This window comes from Limulus polyphemus, unplaced genomic scaffold (genome assembly GCF_000517525.1).
Source record: "Limulus polyphemus unplaced genomic scaffold, Limulus_polyphemus-2.1.2 Scaffold926, whole genome shotgun sequence".
NCBI classification, from domain to species: domain Eukaryota; kingdom Metazoa; phylum Arthropoda; class Merostomata; order Xiphosura; family Limulidae; genus Limulus; species Limulus polyphemus.
Window position 1 is genome coordinate 361958 of NW_013666536.1, and position 11383 is coordinate 373340.

General features: G+C 33.3%; 2 protein-coding genes across 2 annotated transcripts in view; one reads left to right on the forward strand and one right to left on the reverse strand.

The window, feature by feature from the left end:
- Positions 1-4246, forward strand: part of LOC106461276 (toll-like receptor 4) — a 16942-nt gene extending 12696 nt beyond the window's left edge. The window contains exon 2 of the mRNA XM_022388145.1: positions 1256-4246. Within this exon, the coding sequence (XP_022243853.1) occupies positions 1310-3805 (2496 nt within the window). The 5' untranslated portion in view covers positions 1256-1309 and the 3' untranslated portion in view covers positions 3806-4246. The remainder of the gene's footprint in view (positions 1-1255) is intronic.
- A 1862-nt stretch (positions 4247-6108) lies between these two features.
- The window catches only part of LOC106461277 (calpain-A-like), a gene marked incomplete at its 5' end in the record, with an annotated part of 16638 nt that continues 11363 nt past the window's right edge, over positions 6109-11383 (reverse strand). Inside the window, 2 exons of the mRNA XM_022388146.1 lie at positions 6109-7400; positions 10127-10182. Of these exons, the coding sequence (XP_022243854.1) occupies positions 7374-7400; positions 10127-10182 (83 nt within the window). The remainder of the gene's footprint in view (positions 7401-10126; positions 10183-11383) is intronic.

Sequence of the window (11383 nt, forward strand, 5' to 3'; positions counted from 1 at the left end):
TGCAGTCGTTAATCTGGGATCCATTTCGATGCTCCTCTTGGCAGCCCCTTTCGTCCTCTCCGATGGACCTGGACGACCCGGACGCTGCTCAGTTGTTTCCTTGCCGTGTTTCCTGAACTGCCCGATGATTCTGTTGACTGTCGAAAGCGAAATTCCCAAATTCTGCGAAATTTGCCGCTGACTTATTCCACCATCTGCTTGACCAACTATCCCTCCTCTAACAAAATCTGACAATTCGAGAGAACCTTGAGTTCTGGGCATGTTGTAGCACAAGTTAATTAGTGCGCGGACCATTTTTATTTATATAGTGCTCTGTGAACACAAATTAGTTAGCATAAATCAGTTAAATGACGAAAAATTAGGTGTCTATTTACTTGTGACCACTCAGTGTATGTAACGACTCTGTGTGTGAATGGCATGGCCAAGTGGTTAGGTCGCTGTTTCGAATTCCCGTTCCACTAAACAGCCGTGGGTGCGTTATAATATGACGGTCAATCCCACTATTCGTAGGTAAAAGAGTAGCCCAAGAGTTGGCGGTGGACGCTCATGACTAGCTGCCTTCTTTCTAGTCTTTTACTGCTAAATTAGGGACGGCTAGCGCAGATAGCCCTCGTGTAGCTTTGAGCGAAATTAAAAAACGAATGTTTTCTGATTGATCGAAATCAGTATCGTTTTCTCTGTGTATTTATTTTCAGTTTTTGATGTGAGACCTCAGACGTTCTTGTAGATGATTGCTATTTAACCTCTTGCTTTAATTTCTTTATGTCGAGCTTTGCAGTATTAATAGCCGAACACATACGTTTACGATACATCTTGTGAAAAACTATCAGCTTTCGAGAAAATTTGGTAAAGCAAAGATGCACAGAACCAAACTCTTAACTGGCTTGTTTACAGAGTGAACTTTAACGTTCTACTCCACTTAAAACGGTCCTGTTCACGTTTTTCTTATTTCACTTCCATGCTATTTAACCTACAGCATAGGCTAAATTTATATATGTACGTATAGTTAAATAACGTCTATAGCTTTTATCGTATATTTTGAGATATACGCACAGTATAAATGAGTTAAATGTTATGTGTAGTTAACACTAGCACTGTTTTCTGTTATGTCTGTAGTATAATGCACAAGACGACGAAAAAAAAACACATCATATAATGGAAACAGCTTTTATTTAGCTATTTATCTATATTTGAATTATTTTTATATGATATATTATTGGATTAATTTGAAGATATTGTTTCTTTTCTACGCCAGGACTGGTCCTTGGAATGGATGTAGCATATATTACCTTCAGACGAATTCTGTATCATGATTGCTTCAGTTGCAACTACTACTGTTTTGTTGTTATACTTATGCTGTGGCTTTGCCAAGGAAATATGGCAGCAAAGTATTAAGGATTTTCTCCACTCTTCCGTCGATTTTAGTGACCCTATGTTTTATCGTAATAGCAACTCTTGCTCAATCGCGGGTGTGGAAGGAGCTCTTCAGGTTTCTGATCAGTCTTGCACTCACATTCCCTCTCAGGACCTTAGAAACACAGAAGTAGCCACTCTAATCATCCAGGACACCTCAATCATCTCTATCGCCAGTGACACCTTTGAAAATAACACTATTTTGACGACCTTGGAAATAATTCAAAATAGGATAACAGATATTCACCCTTTCGCTTTCCGTGGCTTAAACAACCTTCGCTTTCTTAATTTAGCGGCGAACGCCATCTCACGGCTAAATCGAGATGTTTTTACTGGACTACAAAATCTTGAAGAAATTATTCTTTTAAGAAACGAAATCAAAGAACTGAGCGACGTTATTCCAGCTATGGCACCATCCATTCTCCCATCTCTATTACACATCGATTTGGGTGCTAATCCGTTGCAGACCGTGAAAGCTGACGATTTTGACCTGCTTAAAGAGGGCAAACTGGAATATCTGCGATTACATCACTGTTCTTTAATTAGTATTGACCCACAGGCATTCACCCCACTTAAAAAGCTTTTGGGTATACAACTTGCGGACAACAAATTGACCATAAAAAACTTAAAAGAAATATTTATAAATCTGCAAACCATGAATTTAATAAGAATAGACTTGGCCCAACTAGGGTTTCGGAAATTTCCCACGGATTTATTTTCAATTTTAGCAAAGACTTCCATCCAAGAAATATTTTTTGGGAAGTTTGAAATCAATATTATTAAAAAAGGAAGCTTTCCTGTAATGCCTAACCTTATAACTTTACACATGCCTTCGTCTCGCCTTAAAGGAATTGAAAATGACGCTTTTGCTCCTTTGTACAGTTTAAAAAATCTTTATTTGAAAGGTGCTCTAATAACTAGTATTCCCAAAGCTCTTTTACTTCCACAGCTGGAAGTTCTAGACGTTACTGGGTTTGTTAATAATCCTCTTCGTTTACACATTCCTGATTGGGCATTTGTTAACATGGGTAACCTGAGAGAACTTACTTTGAATTATAGAAGTTTAGTAAGTCTTCAGAACGAAACTTTTTTTGGACTTTCTAGATTAGAAAGATTAAGCTTAAAAAAATGTAGAATAAGTTACCTTAATCATCCCTTTTCAAATCTACGATCTCTTACTTTCCTAGACCTGAGCGAAAACTCCTTGTTTCAAGTTGAAACAAAAGCTATCGGTTTATTTTCCGGCTTAACTAATTTAGTACATTTAGACATTAGTAGGGTTTATTTAACAGAATCAGAAAATGGAGAACTTTTTCACGACTTGACGAAATTAGAATTCATAGATTTAACTGGAAACTCATTTAAAAGCCTTTCGGCATCTTTGTTTTCTAATTTACGAAACTTAAAAGTTGTAAAATTATCACAAAATCATATTAAGTCCTGGGAGAGTAGAATTTTCTTAAGAAACTCCAATCTCTCTAAGATAGATTTATCACAAAATGCCATCCAACATATTTCCAAAGCAATGCTAGAGGACTTCAAAATTTTGAAAGAACTGAGTATACAGAAAAATCCCTTTTCCTGTACTTGTGAATTAATGGATTTTTTATTTTGGTTAAATCATACGAATGTGTCTGTGGCGCATATGAAAACTGTTAAATCTCGATTCTTTTACGTTTGTTCCGAACCTTCTCGTATGCAAAACTTCCCATTGCAGAATGTGTCATTAGAATTACAACATGAATGCCTAAATTACATAAATACCCAAAAGCATAATGCTCTGCTTTTGATCACAATTGCCGTTATTTTAAATGTTGTTTTTGTCATTGTTATTGGAGCCTACTTATACCACCAGAGGGTTCTTAAAAGAAGAGCTCATGAATTGAGTGATGACGATAAACAATTTCAATACGACGCTTTTGTGTCATACAGTGCATGCGACTCTGACTGGGTGTTTAATTGCTTAGTGCCGAAATTAGAGAACGAGACAGCTAACCTAAAACTCTGTGTGTACGACCGCGATTTCTTAGCTGGACGAAATATTAGTGACTGTATTTTAGACAGCATCAAAAACAGCAGGAAAGTCATTCTCGTTCTTTCACCCAACTTCATTCAAAGTCGTTGGTGTCGATTTGAAACCGAACTGGCGCAGCACATGTTGGTTGATGAAAGCAGGGAGGGTTTGGTGCTTATTAAGCTGCAAGACTTGAATCTCAATGCTTTGACTCCGCAGCTCAACTATCTTCTGAAGACTAGAATTTATCTCGTTTGGACCAATGATCAGCAACAACAGGGGATTTTCTGGAAGAAACTTCATAGAGCTATAACTGAACAAAGAGATAAAAGGAAGGCTATAACCTCGAAAAAGAAAAAAATGGCAACCATTATTTGAGAATATTTAGCTCAAAGTTACAAGTTTTTGCCAAAATACAGTCAAATGAAGAATCTTGTAATTATCATTTTTTTCTTGCATCTCAAACTGATCCCGCGGGCGGGAGAGATTCATTGTTATTTGAAATGTTCATCACTTAAATATAAAAAAATATGTTTTGTAATTCATCGTTTTAGTTGTTTAAAACTAATTGTTCATTTAATCTAATTATAGTTTTACTAAGGATGATAGGAGTAATGGTTAGTTATAATAACTACCGTGCGATTTGCAGTCACAACAGTTGTTGAATATTACAGCAAGTTTAAGTTATTTGTTTTGCCATTCTGTTAAGATTACTTTGAACCTACTATTTATGATAATTGTGTAATTCCTACAACATATTGAAATAATAAAAGTAATTACGTATGCGCATTAATGAAATACTGACAATAAATTTCTTTAGGAAGAATTTTTCATTGTTCGTTAATACAAATATAAAATGAACTTCTTAATTAAAACATTTTAGATATTTTATGATTATAGTTGTCTATTTATATTTTCACATATCTGGCAAATTGAGACTCTTGTCCACATGTCTACTTTTTTTACATTTCCAATGTAAAAATGGCGAATTTTTTTCTGTTATTTCAATTAATTTGAAACAATGTAAGCCTCAACTTCACGAGTATATTTTTGTAATTTTGATGAATTTGTATAAAAAATTTAGTACGACCGATATATATATATATTACCAAAAGTCAGCATTTTTATTCGTTATAATTGTATTACATAAGTAGCTAGTAAATATAATTGTTAATTTGAATTTATATATAATGAACGTATTAACTTAGTTTTTCTTTTCACTGTCAGGCGGCTAAAATAATTTCACAATAAGTATGCATAAGTTAACATAATTCATTGTTAATAGTTTGTGTAATATATAAAGTTAAGTGACTTTCGACATCAGATACGGAATTTCATTCATGCTTATTGAAAAGTCTAAACTGAAAAGTTGCTGTTAATAAATTGTTATAGTAAAAATTAACATTTATAAAGTATATGTTTAATAAGTTATGTAAAATACGATTTCATATTTTTGAATTAAAATGCTTACATTCAATTGGCTGTTTCCGTGTAAAGTGTGTGAAAGAACGAACTTTTAAACGTGCTATTTTAAGCAGGAAGATTCCTAGGGATTGAATGTCACTTTCAATTACTTCCACACTACAGTAACGCAAAATTATAGTTATGTTTTAACACTATTCTGCAATTTTGTTTTAGCAAAACTACTCCCTTAATCTAATTATTACATTGTCGTCGTACTGTTCTATCGAATCATTGCAAGCATTCTAATAATTGCAATGTTATAAATGTAATGGTACCACTCTGTAATAATGAAAAAAAAAATCAATTTAACCATTGCTACGTTGTTTCTATCATGATACCATTGTACAATTGAAAAAATGTCTTGGTTTTCTCTCTGCCACGTCGATATGAAAGAACAAACAAGGATCTAATCTCAATGCTTTCAAAACTGCTATTTATATCTAACAGATTTTCAATAACGTTTTATTTTCATACTTAAAAATATTCAGAATAGTTCTATGAAAAACAAATACTAATCAGTAAGTTCACTTGAAGACCACGAATTAAAAGAATTTAAATCTGTTTGTACAAGCTTTAAGAATGTTTACAGAAATAACACTGAAACATTATTTTTACCTGTTAAGCATAACTTAACCTTTCGAATACGAAAGTACAGTAAACGGTTAAAACTTAGTATACACGAACACAAAATATTTAGGTAAAGTATAAAATTAGTCAACAGAGGGTGGAGTTTAACTGAGACACACTGTGGGAATTTTTACGAGTGAATAATCAAATGACCGCTGGATTTGAATACTCTCCAATGAACACTTTGAGGTTTTTTTATTGATGAAACGGTGAATTTTTACCTATTTTGAGTGAAATATATTTTAAGGGTTTTCTAATAACATTAATAATTCACTTCTCGAGGACCAGTCTCGTCGTTTAGTTTGTTTTAGTACAAGGTTACTGAAAAGGGGAGAAATTCTCCGAAACAGATCCGACTCATGGACATGTGATAAACCCAAGAATATATTTTGATAATCAAAAATTAGGAATTGGTTTGAGCTAGTTAATGCTAAGGAACACGAGGTTATGAAATAACAAAGTCTAATTCAATGAAAAATACGTTTTATTAACTAATTTATATACATAACTTATAAGCAGATAAGTTATTAACACTGATACGAGAAAATCTTCTTTTATTTAATTTAAGATTAATCGATAGATGCCAAGTATATAATTAAATTATAATGGACCTTATGAATAACAACATTTGCCACGATAGGGAAAGCTACAACAAAGAAAATCCTTTATTTATTCAAGAACAATATATAAAATTTATTGTTGGTTTCATGTTATTTCCCTTTGTGTCGTTCTAACGGTTCGGATTTACACTAGATACGACTTGCAGTCTGAATCAAGACTAGACTTTAGATAATAAGTTAAGCCTATTTTAAATCTTTTAGTACACAATTCAAATAGCTATCTTAATTATCCTCTATCCATTTTTGAACTTAATTGGATTTCAAGAAAATGATCTTAAAGTTACCAGATGTCTCTGTATCGCTCACAGACTTTGATTTAGAAAAATACTAACATCAAGGAAGTTTTTTATTTATTTACATGGAAACAAAGTATAATTTTATATTCTTAATAACTGTATGAGTTAAAAAGCATTACGTATCACATTTACATAATGTTGTCAGACAAGAAGAGCTTGAATCTTACTCAAAGTAAAAATAAGTTAAATTTCATTTCTACTAAAGATGAAAGTGTAATATTTCATTTTAAGATTCAAGAAATTCGTTAGATGGAATTCTGTCAATGGATTTCACTAATGCTTTAAAACAATAAATAAAATTGCATAATATAAACAGTTGCGTTAACAAATCAGAACATAACTAATTAATAGGTTACTAAAGTTTGGTGTGAACAAACTAGTTTTTACGTTTGAGAAATTGTATTCTTATTTCGTAAATACTAAAACACACAAAAACTTGAATATCAAGATTTATGCTGTAGTTTTCTCTGATTTTTTAAAACTAACTAACATAGAAGTAGCGGAGCTACAAGTACTTAATATATAAATCGACATACAAAATCAATTTTTATGGACAGTGCGGTACCAGCAACTGAGCAAATTAGGACACATTATCACTTTAGTTTACGTACCAAGCGACATCTATTGGTTACTTAATAGGTTACAAGTAGCTTTACATGAAGTGTTTATCTACTGGATAGGACTTGTAACTGTTTTTCACTTGAGAATGGAAGAATAGGATGGAATGCTTAATTTTTGAATAGACAAACTGATAGTTCTAAAAACCACAGATTGCTCTGCGGAAAATTGTTTTCCTTCATATCTTGCTTCCAGTTTAAAGTAATAGCGTTTTCCCATTAGAAATTAAATGGTTTTGACACGTGAAATAACTTGAAATTTTTAAGCATGTGACCTCTCAGTAAACGTTATCTTATTTATTTTCAAAGTGAATATTAATATTCATGAGTAGACAGTCATCAGGATCATCTAGGGAAAAAAAAAAAAGATTAACCAACAGATATATTTCTGTTTTTCACCAAAGAGATAGAACATGTTTAATTCTGCAAGGTTACAAATTACATATTTATAAGTCCCCCATTAGGTAAGCAGTAAGTTTACGGACTTACATCGCTAAAATCCCAGGTTCGATTCCTCGTGGTGGACAGATAGCCTATTGTGCAACTTTGCGCTAAAACAGTTTGTTTGTTTTTGAATTTCGCGCAAAACTACACGAGGGCTACACGTTAGCCGTCCCTAATTTAGCAGTGTAAGACTAGAGGGAAGGCAGCTAGTCATCACCACCCACCGCCAACTCTTGGGCTACTCTTTTACCAATGAATAGTAGGATTGACCGTCACATTATAACGCCCCCATGGCTGAAAGGGCGAGCATGTTTGGTGTGACGGGATTTGAACCCGCGACCCACAGAGTGCGAGTCGAGCGGCCTAACCACCTGGCCATGCCGGGCCGCTAAAACAGACAAACATACATAGAAATAATGAAACTGAAGCACCCTCTAACGATGAACGAGAGAAATGGTTTAATACTTTAAGTAGAATGCAACTTTACTGATTTAAAAACATTTTTCAGACAGTGACAAAAGTAACTACTATTATTATAATTCCGATAAATAATTAGAAGCAGATTATTTATGTATATGTTTTAATTTAAGTGAACTGAAAAACAAAAAGCGACACTTACATTTTTGCCTTAGTGTCGACTAAATTCCTGAGAAGGAATACGTTCTTTCTTACTGTATATTTAAATAGTATCAAATAACATGAATAATATGTTATCATTGTTATTTTTGCAACCACTCAAATATTTCAACTGGTATATTGTGCTTTACTATTACAATGTATTTTGTTTGTTTGATGGTTGAATTTCGCGTAAAGTTACATAATTTTCAAGTGATAGACTAGAAGATGTTTGTTTGTAATTAAGCACAAAGCTACACAATGGGCTATCTGTGCTCTGCCCACCACGGGTATCGAAACCCGGTTTCTAGCGTTTTGTAAGTCCGCAGACATACCACTGGGCCATTGAGGAGCAGACTAGAAGGAAGACAGTTAGTCAACATTACCCACTACCAATTCTTGGGCTACTCCTTACTATAGAAAAGTAGGATTGACTGTCACATAATTACGTATGTACGCCTGAAAGGGCGAGCATGTTGGTGACGGAAGTCGAATCCGTGCCCCACAAATCGTGAGTCGAGCGCTCACCAAGCCATGCCCAACCCTCTTCAATTACAACGCAAGTGAGTTAGTGTTGGATAGTTAATTATGTATGTTATTCATATTAATCAAATTTTACATCCATATTTCTTGTTAAATTATACAAATTCTAGTATAACTGAGAACTTTAGCTCATATTCAGCACATTATCATATTTTTTCAGTAAGTCTATCTCTTGGTATAAATTTAGACAAATATAAACTATATTAGAAAGGTCAACGTTCGCAAGTGAATGTAGTATGTATTTTCCATCTACATTATTCGATAAGATCCTCAGAATACAGTAGATATTAAGAGAGATTGGTATTCAAGGCAGGGGAAGGGGCATAAACTACAACATATATACTTCGAAGGGATACACACTTAACACTTATCAATCTGAGACTTCTTTGTGAGAAAGATGTATTTGGAGTATAAATTATGACCTTATAATACATAGGTCGGCCAGTTACTAAGTAAATAGGGAATAAATATTTGGGCAAATAAAACTCGGTATATAGAGGAACGACAGGTCAAAAATTTTAATTCTGTGAAATATTTTGACCTATGACTCCTGTAAAATCACGAGAAAGTCACAAATCTAATATCGGCTTGGTTCAGTCTTGAGGGTTTGTCGTAAGTTGTCTTTGTGCAAAGAAATAGCAATACAAAGCTCTAAATTTGCGAATTTCTTGAACTTTGAATCGTATGAAATCAAAATAAAGCCACAAATTTCACATCTGTCTATGTTGGTACGCGGTGGTTGTTACAAGATATCTCAGTGCCAAGTATTACCTGAATTGGTCAAAGTGTATAGAAACAGAAGTTCCAAAACCCTAATTTTTCAATTTGTCTTTAACTTTAACTATTGTAAAATAAAAACAAAGCAATAAATCTAAAATCAAAGTTTGCCTGTTTTAATCCATGGAGGAAGAGGAAGCTTTTTTGCAAGGTATGTTTGCGCCAAGTCTCATTTCAACTGATGGAAATATAGTGGAAGTGCACGCCAAAATATGTATATATATTTTAAATTTGTACCCTTTGAATCACTAAAATCAGGACGAGGACCTACACCAAAAAACGAACAAATTCTCTGGGCATACTGTATCAAAGTACATGCTCTCTATGTTTCAAGATGATTGGCCCAGAAGTAAAGGAGTGGTAACTGTATTTATTGGAAAGAAGAAAGAAACATAGGAAGCACCATTTACCTCTTCTAGCTACCAGTCTTTTGTATCCTATAAAAACGCCGGTACATTCATACCTCCCAGGGCTGTTATAAACCTTTCAGTGAAAGTATATATTGTCTGAGAGAATTATTTCGATATTCAATTAGAAAACAAAACTAAAATCGAAAATTTTGTAATGAAATAGACTTTAACGAAGCTATCTTCAAATTTTAATATAACTTAAAATGAAACAAGACGTAGAAATAAGCAACTGTAATTTAAATATTTGTTAATTTTTTAAAATAAACGATCCATAATTCAATCATACCTCTTCTAACGACAGGGAGTTTTCTCTCATCTTCCTTTCGATTGTTTTATACCTTTCTGAAATAGAAAACGTCCACATTAACAATCTTCTATCATACTTTTATGTGTTAAATCATACACATTTAGCAAATTTTATGTAGGACGCTGGTCCTAGACAGATTTTCACAACCCGATTAAAGCAAGTATAATCCAGACATTTCGCACTTATATATATTAAATTTTACGTTGCAGTTACCAGCCATTTTTATGACGAAACAAAACCATGAAGACGACATAATCGAACTTAAGTACAACCATCATGAGGTGTGATATAAGGAACACAATGTCATTCTGAATTTTTTTTTCAAGTGAAATATCGCTATATAACTGTTAACTGGTAATTCATTCTGTATGATCGGACTGTTGAAACAGACGCTGGGAAAACCACCATCCTAGTACACTAGACAGATTATAACAACATTACAGGGAGGAGTGGTGTATTTTGTGGAGATTTTATAACTAAAACTACGCATTTGGCTATTGTAAATGTGAATGGTTGTCTGATAGAGGTTGACTGAACGTGGCGACATGGATTGTAAAGATATGATGAGGCTCGAAAATTTTAATATAATGTACTCAGCACTCTGCATAACTAAAAAATATTATTATAAATGTTGATACTTTTGAGAAGATAAAACAACTCAAACTTTTATAAGGATAAGCTTCATAGCTCGATCAGTCTTATGTTTCAGGATTTTTTTTATGAAAATATGAGAACAAACACCAGTTGGTATAAATCGGCAATATTTTCAGAAAGTCTAGAAAACACACCTGTTAATGCCTAACGAAGTATTTTATCACATATGACGAAGAAAAGTTACTATATTAACAAATGTACATATGATCAATATTCGATGACGAGGAACCCATTTGAGACTTATACCTGATGATGACAAAACCTTGTCGAAACGTTGTACATTTGCTGTTATGTTAAACTTATATTAAAGTTTTTCTTCATTACCCATTCAAGCCGTCTCCAGCCATTATATGATCAATATATTTGGTCATATTCAGAAAGACTAAATAATGCAAATTGAATCGCAATTTGGGCCAACTGTTATGAAAAGTATAATCTGGAAATTGGTCTAAAAAACGAAGCAATAATTCTGAGCACGTCGTCTTTTCTTCCAGCAGATATATTGTTAAGGCCCCGTTTAAATCTTCAACATATTGTTACGTCTCCGTTTGTTAATTGATTTTTCCGTAACTTCGTTCCGAC